Source organism: Marmota flaviventris, chromosome 4, assembly GCF_047511675.1.
Source record: "Marmota flaviventris isolate mMarFla1 chromosome 4, mMarFla1.hap1, whole genome shotgun sequence".
Lineage (NCBI taxonomy): Eukaryota > Metazoa > Chordata > Mammalia > Rodentia > Sciuridae > Marmota > Marmota flaviventris.
This window is the reverse complement of record NC_092501.1, coordinates 133,550,308-133,573,765: the sequence shown is the minus strand read 5'-3', so window position 1 is coordinate 133,573,765 and position 23,458 is coordinate 133,550,308. Positions and strand designations below refer to the sequence as shown.

At 36.8% G+C, this 23,458-nt stretch overlaps 1 protein-coding gene across 1 annotated transcript; it reads right to left on the bottom strand.

Moving 5' to 3' along the window:
* Positions 1-256: 256 nt before the first annotated feature.
* Positions 257-23,346, bottom strand: Proser1 (proline and serine rich 1). The gene is made up of 13 exons (XM_027928926.3): positions 22,514-23,346; positions 20,620-20,685; positions 18,217-18,285; positions 15,823-15,917; positions 14,509-14,602; positions 12,448-12,558; positions 11,791-11,874; positions 10,440-10,518; positions 9,739-9,834; positions 7,377-7,421; positions 2,831-4,616; positions 2,198-2,351; positions 257-1,626 (listed from the first exon to the last, which is right to left on the bottom strand). Exons 1-13 carry the CDS (start codon positions 22,556-22,558, stop codon positions 1,504-1,506), a joined length of 2,847 nt encoding a protein of 948 aa, XP_027784727.3. The 5' UTR covers positions 22,559-23,346; the 3' UTR covers positions 257-1,503.
* Positions 23,347-23,458: the final 112 nt, after the last annotated feature.

Sequence of the window (23,458 nt, the reverse complement as noted above, 5' to 3'; positions counted from 1 at the left end):
AAAAAAATGATAAATTCTGGCAACTGGTATCATAAACTGTAGGAAATATATGTATTCAAAGACAATTCAATGTATTTATTCATCTGTTTCAATTGTTAGTTATAACTTTAGCATATTATTTAAAGGGTTGGGTAATCAGTAGTATAAGTAGGGTTTCAAATAAATTCAGACAAAGACTATTCAGTATGTTCGTTCAAGCACATACACAAAAACCCAAAAACCCTATCCAAGCATTTAATAAAACACTTACAAAATATTTGTCATATCCATAAAGTTTATTTTAAAAAATTGTTAAAAACTAACCATACAGGAATATTTAATATACTTAAAAAGTTTGTTCCCCATGTTGAAGGAAAATACATTTGCAACATCTTCCAGACACCATCTTTATAAAAGTAAAACTTCTAGATGCTGAAATGTACTACAGTAGATTCTATAATTTACAATTTTAATCACAGGATTAGAATTCATTTTTCCTACACCCCCCGCCCCCAATGTGGCAGTTGTTATTCTTAAATTAATGACATTCAATCATGTTATACTACCACAGGTCCTTAAATAGAGTACACACTGCATTACTAACAGAGCAAGTATTCTCTATTTGCTGTCACATAATTATTTCAGATAAGCATTTGACTTTAAGTACAAAGAGAAATACGACATCCCATGATTGTAAACATTCACCAAGAGCTTCCAGAGTACAATGAGTAATAGAGGTGGCCCAAGAGTCAGTCAAGTGTTCCTCACTCATTTGGATACTGCTGAGATTGGGAAAAATGTTTTGAAGGCAAATATTATCATAAGCCTTCCTTACTTATATTTCCGTAAGAAAGTAGTTCTGGATATATATTTTTAGTCGAAAACCTGAAAGTCATTCTAAAGACTACATTAAGCACCATTTTCACTTACCTGAAATATATTGAGTTAAATTCAGCAGTATGTATGATCATTAATATCAGAAATAAAAAATAATAGTGGGTGTCAAGTTCCCTTTTGCGTATACATGTGGAGTATTGAGTTCCAACTGATGCTAATAGGAACCATTCATGCATACCAAGGGTAGTAAGTCCCCCAGGGCCACATGCAACCCATAAGTCTGAGGCACAACTATTACTTCTGTCCATGGATGCTATACAAGCAGATTTAAGGCTGTATTCGGCTATAAGGAGTTCAGTCTCCTGCTTAATATTCTTTCTATGTAGATCACATACATGATTCAAAATTTTGCAGACTGGGAGGTGAAAAGTTCCCAAATACTTTTTAAATACTATTCTCCATACAATTTATTGTCAGCATATTTACATAAAGAAATGGGGAGTATTCATACTTAAAACCATTTTAAAAAATGCAACCAGACTTTTCAAATTCTTGCCACAACTTTCCTAGGATTATCCTCATTTTCATATTCTGACTTTTGGCCAACTTCACATTTGTCAGATTGTTCACTGCAGTTCTTAAGAAAATCTCATGTTGCTCCCAAGAATAATAAAAATTAAAAAATATTCACTGCCATCCACTTTGGGACAGGCTTGGCTGCAAAGAAAATGGAGTTCCTGGTGTTGAAGGATAGCTAGGAAACCCATCAGGCTGAGCTGGATAGCTTTCCAGAGCTGAAGCTGAATGCACCTGAAAGAGAGAACACACATGCAGGTTAGCACAGGGCCAAGCTCAATTAAACCTGACTTGCTTTGGCCTGTGCCACACTTCAGATAATCAGAATAGGAAGAACATATTTTGGGCAAAAGAACATTTGCTGAATCTTTTAAAGAAATATTCAGTCTTCTTCAAGTGGAGGAGAGACATAGAAATGCCAATTAAATAAAAAATATTCTTGCAAAGAAAGAGTAACAGGTTTTCTACAATGTGTTTGAAAGGCCTATTATAACTTAGAAGACAAGTTAAAATTTAATTTTCAGGAATAAAGATTATATTTTATTAAGTAAAATCTCCAAACAGATTTTTAAAAATCTGTTAAGTGGGAAAAACAACTCATACAGATGGACTTTATCCTACCCTTTTGTTATTCTTCTAAAAGAAGATAAGCATAATTTGCAAGTCTGAGGAGAACTACATATTAAAACTCTAGGCATTCTGATAAGAGGCACTTTTTGCCAATACTGGGATGTCACAACATCAACACTACTGATTACCATTACATGGGTGACCATTTTATTCATGCAAGACATCGCCTGCCTACCTGCTGTAACAATGCTGACTGTGCCGCTGCTGCATTATGCTGTAATTCTTGCAAGGATGACTGTGAAGGATTCTGGGAAAACCCAGGGATACCTGGGAGGGACAGGAGGCCTGGAAAAACAGAACTGCCTGCAGCTTGAAGTCCAGACGATAAACTAAAACAATTGATAGAAAAACAGGTCAAACTGCAGACAAGATAGCAAAGTTCTTTTTAGATTTACCAAGTAGTATCTTAAGGTATGGAAAACAAAACAAAAACTTAGAATTTATTCTTCTGTTGGAAAAAACCATAAAAGTCAGCCACTCAACTAATGTAGAACTTACTGTTATGAAGTGTATTATTCTGAATTCATCAGTCTGTGTTTTACATATAATTCTTCCTATTTTGAAAGCAAGTTAAATTACCAAATATAAATTCTACAACTTTGCTAATAAGTATTAATATTTTATATGCATCTAAACTAACAGTCCAAGAGCCATAAAACATTTTTTGAGCACTGACGTTTTGGCCCAGAAAGACATAATTCAGCACGACTGAATGACTACATTTTGACTTTCATTTGAATAACTTAAGACAATGAATTACATGTTAGGTGAAGAATGATTCAATCCTATTCCCACATTATTCACATACCCGGCTTGTGCAACAAGAGCAGAGTTGAAATTAGAACTAAACGCTGAAGCAAATCCCGGGAGGACAGGAGCTGGTGACGGGGCCGTAGCTGCGACAGGTAGTTGTGTGACAGCTGTGACTGTGGAGGGCGCCTGCAGCCCCGGGAACGAAGGGAGAGCAGGGGTAACACTTGGGGTATTGGAGACAGAAAAGCCAGGATAGGAGGGATTTGAAGGGGGAAGAGGTCCTTGGGTAACTGGAAAAAGTGAGGGGACGGCAGTGGATAAGTTGAGGGGGAAAGGTGCTGCCGAGACTGGTGCTGAGGCAGAGAGCCCTGAGAGAACAGCTGCCGTGGAGCTAGGAGGAGGCATAGCTGCGGAGGTGGCAGTGGTAGATGAGGTGGCTATTAATGACCCTGGAAGAGACACCGATGGATTAAGAGACGGGTTGCCAGGTAAAGGAAAACTATTGGTCAGAGAAGTAAAAGGAGGAAGAGCAGTAAACACGGGAGCAATAGGAGTGGAGGAAGCATGAGGTGGAAGGGAAATAGAAGAAAGGGGATTTGAGCCATTTAAGGGAGTACTCAAACTGGAGAGACCTGATAATGCAGGATTAAGGCAAGTAGATAAACTGACGGGCACTGACGCCGAAGTATATGCACGACCCAATGTCCCTGACAAACCTAAAGTGCCATGAGAGGGAGTCACAGAATGAGATGGGCCTTTGAAGGCCGAGGGAGTAGGACTTGTGGGCTCGGTTTTGATCATTACAGGAATGGTAGTAACTGCAGGGGTAGGTGAAATATGCAGGTCTGAGGTACCTGGGTGGGGGCCATGCAAAAGGGAGGCTGAGGAGCCACAGCTAACGGGCACTGATGTTGAGGAGGACGTAGCAGTAGCCAAAGGAGACTGCACAGGCAGCGTAGGGGGAGTGGAAGTTGGGTTAGCCACAGGGGACGGCAGGCCTGGGAACATGGCCAGCCCAGGAGTGGAAGACCCCTGCGGGGTGGGGACAGTTGGGGGTGCATAGCACTTGCTAGGCGCTGAAGCAGGAGAATCAGAGTTTCGCTTAGTAAGAGAGGATAATGAAGCCAGCCCACTCGTGACAGCAGATGACAAAGCAGAGGAGTTGATTAAATTGGTGTCATTTGATGTCAGAAAGCCTTTTAAAGCAGACAGAAGAGGACTATTTACACCAAGTGGACCAGCAACACTGGGGGCAGAACCACCCGCAATTACAGAAGGAGTCGGGTTGGATATACCTTGGGAGGTTGGTGTTAAGGGCAAAGGGAGACCTGCAAAAACCGATGATAATGAAGCCGAATTTGGATTGTTGGTAGAAGCAGCAGCAGAGGTGGCAGAAAAGGAGAGGCTAGTGAAAGGAGCAGAAGTAGAAGCAAATGATTCACTGGAAGCCAGAGTAGCCCGAGGAGTGGTTGTGGCCTGAGGGGCTGGGTTAGGAGTAGCAGAAGGACCTGGCAGTGGCACCAGGCCAGAAAAAACAGAAGGAACAGGAGCAGATGTCGTACTGTGGATGGAAGTAATGGGTGCCGTAGGCAATGAGAGGGTCCTGATAACTGTAGGGTTTGGCGTCGATGGCTGAGGTGTATGAATGGCTGCGGAGACCTGCCCTGGGAACACAGGGAGGACAGTATTGGGCATGTTCATTCCAGAACCGGTGGCAGCTGCTGAGGCTGATGGATGGTTTACTGTCTTGACTGGGGATGCAGTAGGGACGGGAGTCGCAGCAGGTGTTGAAGGATTAGAACCATGGGGAGAAAAGAGTTGACTTGCTGGGGTAGAAAATGCTGTGTGAGGAAGAGAAAAAGGCAAGAATTTATTATGTCGAAATGCCCAATTTGAACTCCAAAGAAATGTATAATGATTTTTGTCATATTTCACAAATATATGACATCTATAATCAGCTCTTGTAATATCTAAATTTCTAGATTCCACTATCCTATCTTCACTCTGAAGTCTCAGTCAGATCCAAATGTCTTCTAGACAGTGCCCAGAACATCCACCAAGTCACACTGAGGAAGCCTTGAGAAGCTTAGAAAATTTCATATTTTTCTTTTTTTAAAATAAAAATAAAAAATCATTTAATTGTGATTAGTGTTAGTACACTGACTTTCTTTCTTTCAAATCACTTAGAGTAATAATAACAAACCGGTCCTCTTCTCAAGAGCTTTCAGGACACCACTTCCCTTTCAGGGACATACTAGGTCTTCCAGGATTCACGTCCCTCTCTCTCAGTATTGTTTGTTGCCACCCAGTGAGGTGAATTTAGTAGTACATGTTATTAATATGTACGGTCCCCACTTGCTGCTTTTGCTAATACTGACCAATATTGCACTCATACTATACTTATACTGATTCAACAGGGAATGTTCCTTCTGCAGTGATAATCAACTGAAATCATTTTTATGAACTAAAACAGACATTTAAACATCTACGCATAAGTAAAACTATTTGATATGAAGAGATGACATGTTAATGAAATAATGCCATGTTAATCACAGGGGAAGGACATCCAAGGAATAATAGAGGTAAACAAATAGACCTAATTCATTTGTAATGGTCAAAGAGTGCACTGGGCTGAATAAGCATTGCCGTTGTTTTACAAAAGAAACATAGGAGGAAAAATTCAGAAACCATAATACATAAATGCATAAAACTGCAAACTCAAAAGGCCAAGCCTAAACCATAGTCATGCCTTTGTTTTTTTGAGGGCAAGCTTTGAGACTGAACTAAAGCACACATTCTACATCTGAACTATATTCCAGTCCCACCGTGTTTGTATTGTTAAGTAGTGATTTAATTTCAGGAAAGCTAGACTATCATTTTAGAGTACCTATGAAAATGGATTTAATCTTATTTCATAAGAACTAGACACATAAGAAATATATTTCTAATTTTGATTTTGTAAATAATGTACCAAAAAAGTATTTAAGTCTACAGTGGTTGGAAAAATTTGAGAATCCACTATCTGATTTAACTATGTGCTGAAGACTATATAGTCAATGATAATCTCAAGAGAAAACCAAGCTAATCCTAGAGTGATCTTTACAGCTACTTCTACTAGATACTTTTTAATATAATAAAGCACAAGCTTTGCCCTATTAATAATTGTGCCTACAGTTAAAAATGAAACAAAACAAGGTGCCAGGGTTGTGGCTCAATGGCAGACTGCTTGCCTGGCACAAGATCTTTATTTTTTTTTTTTTCTATGTGGTTCGATCCTTAGAACACATAGGAAAAAAAAAAATAGAGATATTGTGTCCACCTAAAATTAAAATAAAAAATTTTAAAAATAGAAACAAAAACCCCTATAAAATCCCAACTACATACTATGATAAACATCAATTTCTGCTATATAATTTAGTTAATAATTAAAACACTATCTGCCACAACCCCTGCTAGTAATCTATAGCTATCATTTCATTTGTTCCCAAATTAATCCTGAGATAGACAGTAACACTTCCATTTTATAGGCTTAGTGAGGCTAAGCAAGCTATTAAAAGATCATGCATCTATTAAGTGGTAAAGCCAAGATCTGAACCTAGTCCTGTCAGATCCTTACTCTTAACTATTACATTAGTTTGTCTTTATTAATGTTTCCTAACATGGTTTAAAAAAAAAAAAATAAGAAAAAACTCCTAATCACGTTCATATAACATAGCATAGGAAATCAAACTATGCTACTCCTACCAATGGTATTTATGACACCCTGGTTACCTCTTTCCAAAAACAGATTCATGAATAAAGCTGATCATAAAGGATGAAGTTTCCCTAATCATCTTTCCATAGAAATTAAATGAGTCAAGGTCACAAAACCTCGTGGTTCCAGAGACAGGATGAGACACTAGGTATCCTGACATCTTACTTGGTATTCTTTTCACCCCATTTTGCTCCTTCCTTTAGAAACCAGCTCAAAAGCATCCTTTTTACGTACTGTACTCAGGAAAGGGAATTTCCCCACTGAAACCATCTGCTATAGTAATTAGATTCATATGCTACTCTGCTACATAAGAACTTACTCCAGGTCTCATAGCTGAAACCATCTCATATCCTCCAAGAAAGGAAGAATACAATGGTATCAAGCTGCTGCCACAGGACAACACTGTCCTGGCCACACTTCAATTTACTTTCTGCTTCGGCATCACTTATTCTTTTCTACATTCAGTTATGTTTAATAATACTGAAATAATTAAAAGTAGAATCCAAAATAGCACTTGTCAAAAAGGATTTTTATCATTCCATGTGTTTATATCAAAAAGAAATGAGGCTTTCAAAATCACACAATGTATATATGGATCCACATGCTACACAGCACTTAGATTTCATTACAAGTTTTGCAAATAACATTAAAGTAATAGAATTAATTTTAAATGTAGTTATTATATGCATTTCATTAAGCCACTTTTAGTAAGTATCAATTACATTCTTTATCCAGGAACTTTTCTTAGAACATTCCAAATATAATCAATTCAAACTGTCCTCAGTGAACAACAAAGAGCAGACAACCATGACAGACATGTTATCTCTGGATCAGATCTGGTACTTACTTTGATTTTGTGTAGGTTTTGACTGATTGGAAAGGTCTTCATTTTCTATGTAAAAGTAAATAAACAGAAATTGATTTCAAACTTTAATCAAATTTTTTCACCACCATAACAATCAGAGATTGGTATCAAAATGAGAAAAACAAAGGACATGAACATACAAACACTAAGTTAGAAAACACAATGAATACCTATGGAGAAATAAAGGAAATACACAAAAGTCATAATGAATCTGAGAGGATTATAAATGATTGTTCTTTCCTTTCTCTTAACCCATTCTCTTCCCCTGCTGGTCTCCCCTGAACTTGTCAAGGTTTAAATTCACATTGTTAAATTCACATTATTGAAAAGGAGCCAGCCTGAGTGTAAATGCAGGAGAGAGTGCAGACACCATTTTTATTGGCTAAGCTACCAGCAGGCCCCTCTGCACTGCTGCCTATAGGAGTGGAAGACTAGGAAGACCGAAGCAGGAGGCGGCTGCTGGGTGAATGAGAGCAGAATCCCCTGAGTGTAAGAGGGCAAGTAGAGTAAAAGCTACATATTTAAAAATCAACATTAAAGTAACGTGAGAGTATACAAGATACTTTCATACTTTTGGGCTGAGGAAGGGTGTCCTGATCAAGGCACAAAAACAAAGAGCTAAGTAAAATATAATTAATCCAAATAAAAACTAAATTTTTGTCACACACACATACACACACACACACTACAGTCTACTATTAAATTGGCAAAATTAGAAAACTGATTATCTACCATGTTGAGAAGGTGTGAAGAAACTAATTCATATATGCTCATGGGCAGAAGTAACTGGTACAGGGTTGCTGGAGAACAGTTTGGCAATAAATGAAAAAATATTTATTCTTCATATACGGTATGAACCCTTCTCATCACGCTTTACTTTCTCTCTTTTTTCCCCTCGATGTTGGGTCTCAAACTGAATGCTCGCACTACCTTTTCAAAGTCCTTGCTCCCTATGGTAGGAGAAATTTAGCCAAACTGTACACTGTACCATTAAGTTAATTACTTCTTCATAGTTTGTCAAAAGTTTATCACCCATGAGAAATGGTTCTTTTTTCTATAACAACCAGCCCCTGTTCAAACATGTGGCTCAAAGGCACTCAAGTAGAACCCTTGTCATTAAAGAATGAGTGGGCACAATCATGCCAACTGGCAGCAGAGCTCAGGCTACAGGAGGACAGATTCCAACTCCCTTCCTGTCCCTCTAAGACATGGGGTGTCCAACTCTTCCATAGGGTTTTACCCTTCCAATATGCACAAAATAAATTATCTTAGGGCAGAGTATCCTCTGCTACTCCACCCTCTGCTCCACATACCAATATCCATCAATTCTGGTTTCCCTCTCTATCACTCCTTTGGCAAAGCAGACAGGCATCTGTCCTAGTGTCTGAAATTTTCAAAAAATGTTTGGAGGCAGAACACCCTCAGTTCTCTTTAACTTTGCAGTTAATAGACAGTCTTTGTAAAAAAAAACCCTGATATGCTGATACTTTGGGAATTCTGTGTGCACAGATTCTAGTATTTCCCAAACATGCTTGAAGATAAGAATCACTTGGAGTCATTGGAAAACTGAAGATACCACAGCACCACCTCTCATCCACTGAAGCAGAATCTCTACTGAAGATATTTTTAACTGTGCCCCAGGTATTTCTAGGCCACAGAGAAACTACCTTATTGTCACCTTGTCATTCCTCTCATAGTATTTCATTACCAGTCCGTTTTTACCTGTTTGTACTTCAACTTAGGACATTACTGAGTCAACAATGTCTACTGATACATGACACAAGCAACTCATATTTATTTTAACAAGACTGGTTTGGATGCCCTTCCTCTGAGATTGCACACCACCTGTACTTTTTCACAGAAATAATCATTCTTCTATCTCAGAATCTTAGCTGCTATTTGCTATAAAGCACATTCCAATTTCAGAGAAATTAAACTATAAAAATGTGCAGTTTAGAATGAATGAAGTAAAATAAACTGAAATTGTCTTCTCCTTCCTCGCCTATATTTCTCATTGATCGCAAATTCTTTGCAAACAGGACTTTGTTCACATTCTTTCATTTACATATATATAGCACATTGCAGATCATCTCTCTAATGTTAATTGAATGTTACTAAACAATAGTTTTTAAAGTATTATTCTGTATTTCAAATGGAGAAATGGAAGTCATTAAGATTATGAAAACTGCCCAATGTTACCAACGACTCACACCACACTGGTAAGGCTCTTGAGCTCATGCTCCCATTGTTAGGACATGCCATGTCAAACAACTGTCCCTGCCAAATGTATGTTTGTGAATGACTAATTTAGTTACTTTTAACACTCCAAATATCATGACTTTACCTGTTCCTACAGGATTCGGAGTATATGAAGATGGAGGGGGTACACCTGGAGCTATCATGTTGGCTAACGGTACCAGACCTGCATTGTTGTAAGCACCTAAAATAATAGAATATATGTAATTTAGTATTTCTCTGTGGTTAGGAGTTCAAAGTATATTAATGCAGCTATCTCATTTATTATTTGAAATTATTTATATAATGGATTTGCAACTTATAGATTTGGGTCTAGGGTTAAATAAAAACTGAGATAATGAGATAACAGGAGATGGCTATTCCCATTACATGTTCATTTCAGGCATAAGTTCACTGAATGGCATGGCAGGCAGAATCTGCCATACATTTAATTTAAATATCTATATTTGACAATATTGTAAGTTAAATTACCAAAAAAATAAAAAAGATTCAAGGTCATTTACCACAGTGAAAACCCATAATAAGGAATGATTAAAAATAATCTGCAACTAACTTATAGTAAGAAAAATAAATATAAATAAATATTAACAAATATAAATAAATACCACAAGGAAAATAAACTCTGCCTGATATAGTATTGCAGACCTAGAAATTGGTAGCTGACTGTGAGCAAACTCTCAGAGAACTTCATAAGTGCAGCAGGTTTCCCAATTACATAAAATTAGAATTTACTCTCAAATTAATAAACAGGAAAAAAGAAAAAGAAGTAAAAATAAGAGAACTCCTTACTTGGTGCAATGGTTGCATGTGGCCGGCATGGAGGTATGGGATAAGGAACAGGTTTATGTGGGTTGTATGTCGAAGGAGGCTAGACAGGACAAGAACAGCAGTTAGAAGGAAGCCAAGTAAGATGTCTCCTGGTAAAACAAAATACAACCTGCCTTTTAAAATGTTTAGTTCTAATAGGCTAAAAATGTCCCCAAAGATCAAATGCTACTGGCCTAAGAAATGGCATAAATGAGGGAAATTTCTTTGCTTTAATAAAAGTAGTTTCTAGGTACTCTGAAAAGTAAATTCTGCCAAAGATGGCCAAGTATTTTTTTTTTTTTTTTTTAATTTCACTACCCAATCATCTCCAATGAAGGGTCAGAACTTATCCTAAATAGCAAACTACTCTCTGATCCAGACAAAATTAATCCAAGGATTCCTCTCCTCTTATATTAACTAATGCAATAAATCCACTAGGTTTTGGAATCTCAGCTACATAAGAACCCCAATGGCCATATCCTCCTCAATTGATTAGGAATTCATCCTATAATTTTTACCCTCTTTTCTTCTTCTGGAAGATAAATGCACTGTTTGTTTTAGCATTTGGCATTTTGACAACTTTCATAAAATGTATACTAGAACTAGGAATTGAATATTTCAGGGTTTTTTCATTTTCTAAAATTCATAAATGCACAAATACTTTTATAGTTGATGGCATTACATAAATAACAAATATTCAAAGAATGGGTTTTTAGAGAACCGCAAGTATTTGAAGCTAAGGCAAATGCTGTACTTTTTACCTACAGAGAGGGGGGCGAGCATGAATGCCTTTAGTGCAGAAGGGACCCACTGGGGGAAAGGGACCCAGTTTCTTTCTAGCTGTCACAAAAAACAGCCACTGGCATTCTTGTCATATGGATGGGCAGAGATTACAAGGTGGCTGAGTACAGGCCTCTAATACTTCAATTCTAACAATACTTTAAACCCATAGGGCTACCTCTGCCTGTTCAGTTTACATTCTAATCACCATAATCACACCCTTGAAAAGACTCTCAGTCTCCTGGTGTCATTCTTGTTTCACTAAAATTAACCCGAGTTTTGTTAAACCAGAATCTGTTAAAGCAGACATCACACTTTGAACTGAACAACTGAATGTGTCCAGAGAAAACAATAAAAATAATTAACTCATCTCACTTTAAAATAATGCTTAACCTCAAAAAGGGTCTTAACACTGCTGATTACACTATACTTCTCTAGGCTACTCTCTCTTACTCTTCCAGCATTTCTAACATAATTAAACTTTGCAATACAAAAATTTAATAGAAAACTACTAGGAGTTAAGAATTATTTTCTCTTTTATTTTCACACATACTGGCTTGGATGGTCCAAGAATCCGTGCAGCTATGCCTTTGCCCTCATTTGTACATTCTTCACCATCCTTTTTCAAAGGGGTTCCCTGTGTTATTAAAAAAAAAAAAAAAAAAAAAAAGAGGGGTGAGGTGGGGAAGAAAGGTAATTGAGATTTCAAATAAACCCAAGCCAGAACAACCACACTGTATTATACTAAAACAGAAAACAACGATAAGAGATAAAGCTGGTAAGAATAAGACTTGAATTCCAGACCCAGTTCTGCCCTGGCTGGCTGCATGATCCTGATGAAGTTCTTAAACTTCCTCTTTGCATGCAAAGTTTCCCAAACATATTTAACTGTAAAACTGAAAATTACTGACGATTTGAGAAATTTTCCTTTATTAAATGTAAATCAGTACTTTTAAAATATGGAAACAAAATAAAACAAAATCATCATCTTTTTTTGTTTGGCTTGAAGATTTTACACAAATGTTAATGAAATTTACACATGAACTTTCAATCAGTGATGAATCCATGAATTATGCTGATGACATGATGAAATTCCTTTCCTTTGCAGAAGCATCATCAACTGGTATTTTCCCTTAAATATCATTAACTTGGGTTATATTTCACACTTAGTCATGAGAAGTTTCATATACAGTCATAAAAGTATGCTTACTGGGAAAATTCCATTTATACGACTAGGTCTTCCTTTGGGATATGGATTTCCTGGGATTGTTCCACAAGAAGATATCATAGCGTGAGGAGCTTTGCAGCCCCCCTTAAAAGCCTGTAATATACAAAAGAGGAGAGTGGTTAAAAAAAAAAAAAAGTCAAACCCATAAAATCAAATATTTTGGATACTAGGAATCCCAGCTAAAAAACATGAATTAAGGAACAGCATCACATTCAATCTGTTAACACATCAGTCAGCACTTGCAATGATTAACATGTTCAAAGGCAATATGCAAAATCACTTTATTTAGGTGGAATTATTAAAATGGTATAATATACTTTAAATTGCAACTAACAGACCCTTAAACAAAGAAATCTTCACAATGCATTCTGTAAATTATGTGCAAAAAAAAAAAAAAAAGTCTATTTATTATCAAATCTGTTCCATTTCACCAACCAACAAGAAATAATACAGTCCAAATCTCTAAACACCAAGCTCATTAAAGGCAAGGCAAGAAAAACACAGGGGTGAAAGAGGCAAAGTCCTCGCTCCGAAAAAGTTTACATTTTAGTGGGAAAAATGCAAACAAATAACAGAGGATGCTACTATTCAAATAACTGCATTGCTCAATACACTTGACCACATGATGTCCAGAATAATGTTACACCCTTGAGACACAGTAGCAGAAGGGATTTGGGTCTAGGCTTTTCATTACTAGATCTCTGGCTTCTAAAATGATGCTTCACATATACAGAGTTGAAGCTCAATATTTATTAGATGAGGTCTGGGAATGTGGCTCAAGTGGTAGCGTGCTCGCCTGGCATGCGCGGGGCGCTGGGTTCGATCCCAGCACTACATAAAAATAAAATAAAGATGTTGTGTCCACTGAAAACTAAAAAATAAACATTAAAAAATTCTCTCTTAAAAAAAATTATTATTAGATGAATGATAAACACTGCAGAAGGCAAATATATTCCAACAAGACTATACTGTATTACAGGAATATTCAGTTATATATAGACATGTAAAATATAATATATATGTGATTGTGATTATATGGTTTTACATATATATAAAGATTTTACAAGTATGCATGATTTTACACACATTTTTATAGTTATATCGGTTTCATAAATTCATCCACAACACATATCATATCGGTGATATAATCCAGCCCCCTACTAAACACTTCAGCTCTAAAAATCATCCCTATTTTTGGTTATTATAAATTTATGTAAAAGCATTTAGATAAGACTGTATTTCTAGTTGTTCCACTGGAAAAAATTCTTAGACGTGGAACTTTTGTGTTAAAAGGTAACATCAACAAAACACTTTGTAAGGAATAAAACTACAGTGGCAGAGGCATGATACCATAAAGATTTCAGTCAAGAAACCCAATGAATTCATTAAAAAGTAAAAGAATTGTAGGCTCAGACCTTATCTCTACTACAATAACATAGGACTAAAGCAAAGTTGCCTACCCTCCCTAAGCTCAGAGGAAGATATAAGAATTAAATAGGACAGAGTTACAAGAGCAATATGCATCTTCTTCAAGGAGGTTCTGAATTATTAATTCAATTTATAGACATCACAGTCCCAGGAACTTACTAACTTAGATGACATATCAAGTTTTCTAGGCTTGGACAAGAACTGCTTTTCCCACTTTGGTAGGTTTAAATAAACCGGAACTTGGCTTTGGTATTAATCTCTTAGGAATCTAATTAACATAAGCCTGAAAACAAAGCAAATTTGAAAAAATCAAGTTCCTAAATACATAAAATTAAAAACAAAAATCGGCAGCAATGGCAAAGCTATCAAAGGACCAAGACGTAACAGCTTCATGGGGCACAATGTGATGCTTTTCACTCTCAAGCCATCTCTCCCTGCTCTACTATCCCCTTCAACCAGATCTATTTTACTCCATGAGCTGCAGGAATGTACACTCTTAACTCATCACATACCAGCATTCGGGTTATTCTCAAAGTTAACAGAGAAAAAAGACAGGTGCTTTTTTCATCTGCTACCATTCAGAAAAAACGGCACAGCAATCTTGAGAACAATTACCTGTTCAAGTACTCTTTTGCACCGTTTCTTCTCAGACATATTTATCCTGAACAAATCTTCAATGGGACGAGAATTCTGCGCATCGACAATGTTTCTACCAAGAAAATACAATTTAGTTTTTCATTTAAGAATACACACAGAGTTCAGCAGCTTTTGATTACCACACAGACAAATCTGAGTAAAGCTTTCCCATGACATAGGGAGAAAATGTGATTATTTACTTTTAATAGGTCAATTTATATTATAAAGATAAATATAATAACTGAACTGAGGTTTACCTTTCTGATTACTGGAAAGTGACAAAGTAATACTGTAAATAAAATGATTATTTTGAGAATCTTGAAAATATGCCCTCTCTGATGGTGTTGAACGTTATTGCAATAGAGCCAAACCATGTATTTTTTTTTTTAAAGTGAGAGAGAGAGAATTTTTAACATTTATTTATTTACCTATTTTTTAAGTTTTCGGCGGACACAACATCTTTGTTTGTATGTGGTGCTGAGGATCAAACCCGGGCCGCACGCATGCCAGGCAAGCGCGCTACCGCTTGAGCCACATCCCCAGCCCCATAAACCATGTATTAAATGCATAAAAATTACAGTTAATCTAAAAATGAAGTCTTACCTTATGTTTTATTTTAATTTTGTGTATTTATGGACATGCATAAAGACATTAAGGACTGTAAAATATATGCTCCATAAATAAACAACTAATACATACTTTTCAATCATGCAAAGAATTAGGTTAGGTCCTCTCCGTTTCCCTTCATGCTCACATTTATCATGATCACCTATCAAATGCTGCCCTAGGTAGAGACATTTTAAAAGCTCTTCAAGTTTACCTTCCAGATAAGTTGTACTAATTTACATTAATCAGAAGGACTATTCCACAGAATACTTAAAATATTTACATATTGCTCATAGTGTTTAAAGTATCCCCAAATATGCTATGGGTGAGCAGAGAACCTCTGCTTTAAGTTGTTTATTCTACTGACAATTCTTAAACTCCTATGTCTTTACCAACTTGCCTGTTAAGTCACTCAGAATATGAAGGCAAAACAAGCTACTAAAATGTAGAAAAGTAAAATTAAAAAATCTTGATAAGCCCCACTATTTTCTAAGTTACAACCATATGTGTAATAAGTAAATTGAATGTTTATCCACAAAGAAATCTGAATTCATCCCTATGCTTTCAGACTATATTTTATGAGAGATTTGTTTACTTATTGTTATATCTTAATGTATTCAAATTATATAAGTTAGAAGAATTAAAAAGCATCCAAATTTGAAGTAAATAGAAAAAAGAAATACTTACGAAGCTAACAGTTCAAGAGCAACTAGCTTATCTTTACTGAAGGTGAAACAGTTGAGTATATTGACCACTTCTGCTGGGTGAACAGCTACCATTTTCTATTAATATAAAAGATAATTTTATTTTCAATGTAAAATCTTCATGCTGGAAATTGCCATATATTTTTATATATATATATTATATATATATACACACATACATATGTATATATATATATATATATGTATACATACTATATATATATTTGTTTCAGTTGTTGATGGACCTTTATTTTATTCATTTATTTATATGTGGTGCTGAGAATTGAACCCAGTGCTTCACACACGAGGCAAGTGCTCTAGCACTGAGCTACAATACAAACCCGAAATTGCTCTCTTTTTGAAATAGTTAAATACTCTTAATGTAAACATTTTAGTTAGGTGAAATATTGTATATTTTCGGTGAAACTTCAAATGAAAGTTCTGAAAATATGTGAATTATCCTTACTTTCTTTCAATGTAACAATTTCAGATCAAGATCTCAGTTCTCTTATGAGCTCTCTTTTAATCCACATTTCTCAATGTGTTCATTTATAGAATAAAGAAACTAGCAAGTACTACCTTCTCAGAAAAGTACATATCTAGGAGGCTCAATTGGTCAAGGAGTGAGAAAAAATTATATTCCCGAGTTGGGAGGTGGGAGCAGGTATGCCACAGATCACTTGCCAAAAAGCTGTGCAAGAGGCTAGTGTTACACAGCAAAGGATATACTAGTCACAAAAGCTAGACCAAAACTTAGCTAAACTGGGCTCCCTGTTGAACAGCCATCATAAGATTGATACGTTAAGCATACATTGTGACTATCCAAGATGATGTGAGATGTTACATAATTATTTCTCTGGGGTATCTCTATTTCTGAAGAGTATTCAAAAAATTTGAGCTGGGCACAATGGCGCACACCTGTAATCCCAGGGGCTCAAGAGACTGAGGCAGGAAAATCTCCAGTTTAAAGCCAGCAACAGCAGGACACTAAGCTGTCTCTAAACAAAATAAAGTAGGGCTCAGGATGTGGCTTAGTGGTTGAGTAACCCCAAGTTCAACCCATGGTACCAGAAAAAAAAATTTTTTTTTTTTTGGTCGATTCATAGTTAGTTAACAGTTATGGAAATTCAAATGCAAAAATCAATGAAGAACTAAGATTGGTTAGGATTAATACCCTAGCTCCTAAAACTCAGAGCAGTGATTTTCAAACCCTTTTATAAATGTACTACCAAGGAATTGATTTATGTACTCCTGATAGTGTATATCTGTAAAAAATACAGAACTGCTAATTTAGCTCATTTAGTTTCTAGAAATGTTCATTATACAACCTTTTTGGCAAAGTTAAGTCTTCAGTGTGAAAGCACCAGTAAAATCCAATTTTTTTTTTTTAATCTCTCCTTTGTTAGAAAAGGTGAGATTTAATTTAATTCAAGTAAGTGTATTGAGTTGTCCCTGCAATGTACTTCTCACCTCTAAATTTTAATCATAAAGTAGGTAGACAGGCAAGCAGGCCTCAGAGTTGTCATGGGTTTGCTGTCCTGATAAAATAAGGCAAAGCCCTCTCAGATATTTCTTGCTGAATAACTGTACTCTGCTTATCTTTTTGGTTCACAAAGATTTTCACCCTTTCTTTTGTAAAGTAGAAAACAAGCAATTGTTAAAGAGGTAGATAGAAGCATAACACACCTAAATTCTTTCTTAGGCAGATCAGTTTAAGGAAGTTAGGTCTTGTAAATTGATTCTATTAAAGTATTCATGCCAATCACTTCTTAGAAAATCTTCCTCTGCAGCCAGCTAACACTGTATAATCTACATACTGTTGTTGATCTAGGCTCCAGGCTATGTTATCTCTTACAGTAACCACAAGGCACTTGTGTCCATTAAATCTAATTACAATAAAATAAAACTAAAATAGTTCCTCAGACTAAGTGTTCAATAGCCACATGTGACCAGTGGCTCCCAAAATGGACTGTGCAGATATAAAAATTTGCATCATCACTGAAAATTCATTTGAATAGTGCTGATCTAAAGAATGTAAGTGTAACCTGATGACTCTTCTAAGACTAAATACAAGCAGGTAAAGATAAGTATTGAACAATAGAAGAAAGTGCATAAAAATACTTAAGAATTCAAATCCTTTGTTTTGTTTGTCAATTTGCCACTTAGGACATTGTGGCTTACAATTTAATGATACAGTATATGCAATTTAAATTTCACACTTTAGAAAATCTTGTAACATAGTTTTGAATAATCAAAGTATAAAATTTAAGGTTAACTTTTCTAATTCAAACATATTACAAGTTAAGATGAATCCAAGAAAACTGGGAGAAGTAAAAATACTTAAGATCTGTATTCTAAGCAAAAACAAACTACTTACATGCTGTAATGCTTTCATTGCTTTCAACTGAGGCTCAGCCCAGGAAAAATATCTCAGTAAATCAACTACCTGAAAGCAGAGAATTAATTACAGTGTGGTTTACAAACATTTCTTTAAGATTTATTTCAATATGTGAAATTCAACACAGCCCAAGTCCAGGGGATGAGCATGCACCAGAGTCTCCACCTGCTGTCAAACACAGTTAAGTGTGGTTGTTCAAATTTAAATCACTTAAAAATCAAAATTTAAAAATTCAGTTCCTGGCTGGGTGCAGCACAGATCTACGATCCCAGTTACTTAGGAGGCAATGCAGGAGGATCCCATGGTCAAGTCCAGTCTGGGCAACCCTGTCTTAAAATAAAAATTTTAAAAGGGGGATGGGGACTTAACTTAGTGGTAGAACACTGGAGTAGCATGGACAAGGCCTGGGTTTATACCCCAGTATCCTCCACCACCACAACAAAATTCAGTTCCTTTTTAGTATAAGCCACATTTCAAGTGCTCAACAGTCATACCAAATTTATGGCTAATATAAGGGACTGTAACTGAAGAACATGTCTATCATTACAAAAGTTCTATTGAATAGCACTGGTCTAGCAAGAAAGGAAGATATTCAATGGGGGGTTATCCTAATGAGGGCAAAAAATCTGAAAAGTACTAGATAGAGATAAAAATGACAGCTTATGAACACAAAGATGTATTTGAATGAAAAACTTTAAAACAATAATGGAGAGTGGCATAGTTTTAATCATTCACAATGGTGTGACAGTATGATTCAGCATAAGTCCACTAACTTCTACCTTTTTATTTGGATCTGTAATACTCGTAAATCATGTAAGAACCACCAAGATTTACTCTCCCAGTTCACAGCTCAGAGAACCAGGCTACCATCAATTCCCACCACCACCAGAGAACTTCAAATGAATGAAGGGGACATTGTGAGATGGGCAGTAAGAGGTGAGCAGGGCTTCAAGATCACAACTTTCAAGTCTCAGCATGATCAATACCACTCTGGTTCACAGCCTCTGAGGATACTCCAAAAGGGAGAAGAATTAAATAGGAAGAGTCTTAAAATCTGAGTTTTTTTACCCTGAATTCTTGAAAATGTGCTAGGAATTTAATTATTCCACAAGAACCAGTCAATGGTGTAAACTAGAGTGATATGGGAAGAAAGTGAAAATACTTTTTATTGCTTATAGAGAGACGCATAAATAACATATTAGGCATACTCTCCAGTTACTTTGGGAAGAGTTTATGTCCTTATTTTATGGGAACAGTGTTCTTACTATACAGTGAAGGCTGTACTTTACAAACCATAAAACTTAACTATCAATCTTCAATAAGGTAGACTCAGAATGTCTCAGTGTTTAATAAAGTTTTAAAGGATGTCAGCAAAGGCATCACTAAAGGAAGATGTTTTCTACAAAATGTCACATGCATGTATGTGGGAAAAAAAAGCTGTTAGTTGTAAGAAATCATAAATCTTTCAAAACATTTAGATTTAAAAAAAGAGCATAAGGCAACTTGTGAAGCAAAGGGAAAGCTGAAAAACTATCCCTAAAAAGGCACTAACAGATGCAAATCCTAAGAAGAACTTCAGGCGTAAAGTTATTCAAGCTGACATGTATTCAAACTCTGGAGAAATAAAAAGTTGGTACTATCTCTGAGTCTGCAGATTCATCCATGATTCACCCTTTCCCAACTTCTTTCTAAATGTACGTTTCTATGTCTGCCCGATTTTGCTATCAAGAATTTTCCTAGTGCCCTTCAGAAATCCTTCTTCTGTGTGTTTATATACATACACAATTTTTTTTTTTTCTTAAATATGATCAAAGTTGCCCAGCACAGTGGCTGCACTTCTTCTAATCCTAGCTACTGGGGACCCTGGGGTTGGGGGAGGCAGGGGGATGATGGGCTAGAGCCCAGCCTGGGGAATACGGCAGATACCATCTTGAAAAAAGAAAAAGAAAAAAAGAAAGAAATCAAACTCCTAATGTGGGGTTAAAGTTTTCATTAAACTATTATGCTTAAAACACTAGTCTTCTGGCTATGGCAGAAACTACTTATTAGACACAGTGTTTATATTTCCTTATTGCTAAGATTTTTATTTAGTGGCTTCACATAAGAACACATTTCATCACTTATTCATGTTTTCTTTTGAATTTTGCAATTACTGACATTATATTGTAAGTTTATCATTAAGGTTATAATTTTTGATTACTGTGTCCAGACTAATTCACACTTTTAACTACTTTCAGGCTCTGTCAAAACCACAAGCTTCTAAAGTTCCTGAATAAATATAAGAACAAAGTACAAGCAATTCTGAATTTGAACAGCTGGTAAGTTGGTATTAACCAGAACAATGGTGTAAAAAAGTTCATTTAAACAAATAATTAAAAGTACCTGTTCACTAGAGAAGTATCCATGCACATATTCAATTGCTTTTAATTTATATTCTGTCAAAACAGCCTAAAAAACAGAAAAACATCATTAATATATGTAAGGAGCACATATGCATATATCAAAACTGCCCAAGCAGCTCAATGGTGGCAGGGCTTCTTTAGCCCTGGCACACAGCAGCAGCTAAGGTCATGTGGTGACAGAACAGTCTATCCTTTCAGGTCCCACATTGTAGGGCCTCCCTACTCACTTTTACAAAGAAAGGGAATAAAATTGTAATAGGCAGATTCCACATTAGTAGAAATTACACAGATAATTCCTGAATATGTAATCAATATCTGAAAACCAAACAAATTTTCATTGTTTAAGAGTAAATGTATAATTTATCTATTATTTGTCAAGTACCCATTATGTGCTAAGTTATAGGTAAACAAGAGGACAAGGTCTAGCTGAGGCTTGGTATTTCACCAGGGAAATGAGAAAACAAAAAGCCCCAAAGTCCGTGAATTCAAGGTCTTTGCTAGGCATTTTAATTCCTTTAGGGCTTCCTCATTCACAAAAGGGAACAGAATTCACCACCTATTTCAAAAAGTTACATTTAGTTAATGGTTCCTTTTCTGCATAGAAATCTATCAGTAGGTGAAAGAGATGTTGGTGGCCTTGACCTCTACTATCTAGAGCTCAATTAAATCAAATATCTCCCCTTGCAGGTATATGCAGAGCTTAAAGATGGAAACACCAGGTTATCACAGCTTTGTGGCTCTAATCATTAAAAATAACTAATCCTTTTGCTCTTACTACAAAACAATTATACACTGATATCCTGTATCATCCAAAAATAGAAATCTGCTGGTCTAGAACTATTTTCTCATAAACAGTATTCACAAATTAGCTCATGAACAAATTGTGACAAACTCTAATTTTACACAGTTAGCAAATTGGTATTTGTTTCCAAACTTGTGGACAAACTAGATTTACAAAAGTAGAAATTTGTTTTAAAAAGAGCATTCAAAAGTATCAAATATAAAAAATAAAACATGTCAATAAAAAAAAGATTTTATAAAAAACAATATGAAACAGCAGCTCCAGAAACAATTTTAGTAAAAAACTCATAAGCTGATATAAATAATAAGCATGGAAGCACGTGGTAACAATTCCTTTGGTGTCAGTTAATGAGCCACAGAAGTTCTCAGAAGGCCGAAGCAAGGCACTCAGTTAACAGAATACTAGAAGTCCTTTAAATTCTAAATGGGTAACTAATTTTTGAGCTTCAGATAATGCTAGGCTCAAAACGACATTCCAAATTTTTTCCTGTGTTCACTCCTAGAGGCAGGATACCCAACTATATCTCAAAAAGAATCACGAAAATAAGAAAAAAATTGAAACTCAAGTTATCGATGGTCAATTTATCAACACAGTAAATTTAATCACATTTAATCATCAGAACATTAACTTTGTTCTTGGCCGAGGCAGATATATTCTGCCTATCTTTAGATTGGGGGGGGGGGGACATAATTGCCGTAATAGAAACTTTCCACCGTGGTACTTCTGGTTTTCAGTCACTTTCGTGTTACAGAAAGGAAAAAAGTAGCCGCAGAAATATTAAATTACTTATTCAAAAATGCACAGCTGTTAAGGATTTGCACAGCAGGCTTCACAACTGAGGAGTAATACAAATTCCACAATGCGGCGCTGATTCTCAAACTGGGATAACATAATTGCTATCCGTACGGTGAAACCTATCAAGGCACAAGCTCCTGCACTACACGTGAAAATTCAAACCAATTTGGCAATGCTCTGATTCTTATTTTGTGCAATCTACACACAGTACCTCCAAGAAACTAAACCACGATGATTCCTATTCCGCAGATTAATTTAAGGCATCAAGTGCAATTACCTTTCTAATTTCATCCAGCACCGTCTCGAAGGACTTTTTGTCCATCTTGACTATACTATTTCGACGTGGTTTTTAATGGTTACACTTTCAATCACAAAACGTTCATCTCTGGTTTGCTCCACTGATAGTAAAAATGTTTACAGCTGAAGAATAAACCACTCCAGGAGCAGGAGAAAGAAGGCGAAGAGGTAGAGTGTAATGCAAACTCCGCGAAAAAATTCTAAAAACGGAGACTTAAAAAAAAAAAAAAAAACTTTATTAAAAACAAAAATCCCTCCTGTCGGCTTCTCCAGATGCTTCACACAAAGCTTCGGGGCACCTCGGGGAAGAGCCAGGTCCTCTGTGTCCTGCAGAGAAACCCGGGGTCTCGGGCCGGGGCTGAGCGCCGTTCCTTTGCAGCTGAGGACCAGGAGCTGCCCGGGAGAGGCCGGGAAACCACTTTCCCCAGTGGAGCGGCCAGGAGAGCAGAGGCACCAGCTCCGGAGTGCCGCAGGCGGCGAGGAGTGGAGCGCCGGCGTCTCGGCCTGCACCAGCGCCTCGGCCGCCGGCCGCGCCCCTCACCGCAGTGATCTTGGACTCATGGTTCGGCTCGCGGTCATTACCAGCCACTCCTCCAGACTTCTGGGTCCCCCAGCCCGGGCAGCGGGCGGCCCAGCAGGCTCTTTGTTACCAGTTTCTGTGGCTTCCGGGAGCGGGCCGCGACCTGAGAGCACCAGAAGCCGGGGAAAGGGGGACACGGCCTCGCACAAGGGGGCTCGCGAAGACCGCAATACCTACAGCGCCAGGCGCCCTGCCAGATTACCCCTACAGCCCCCACCGGCTCCTAGGGACCTTCAATACATCCCGTCGCGCCCGAAGAAACTCAACTCTGCGCCGCAAGCAAGGGCCTCACTTTTCTGGAAGCCAGTGAAGGGTCCTGGTGTGGGAATGTAGGCATCCACAGCG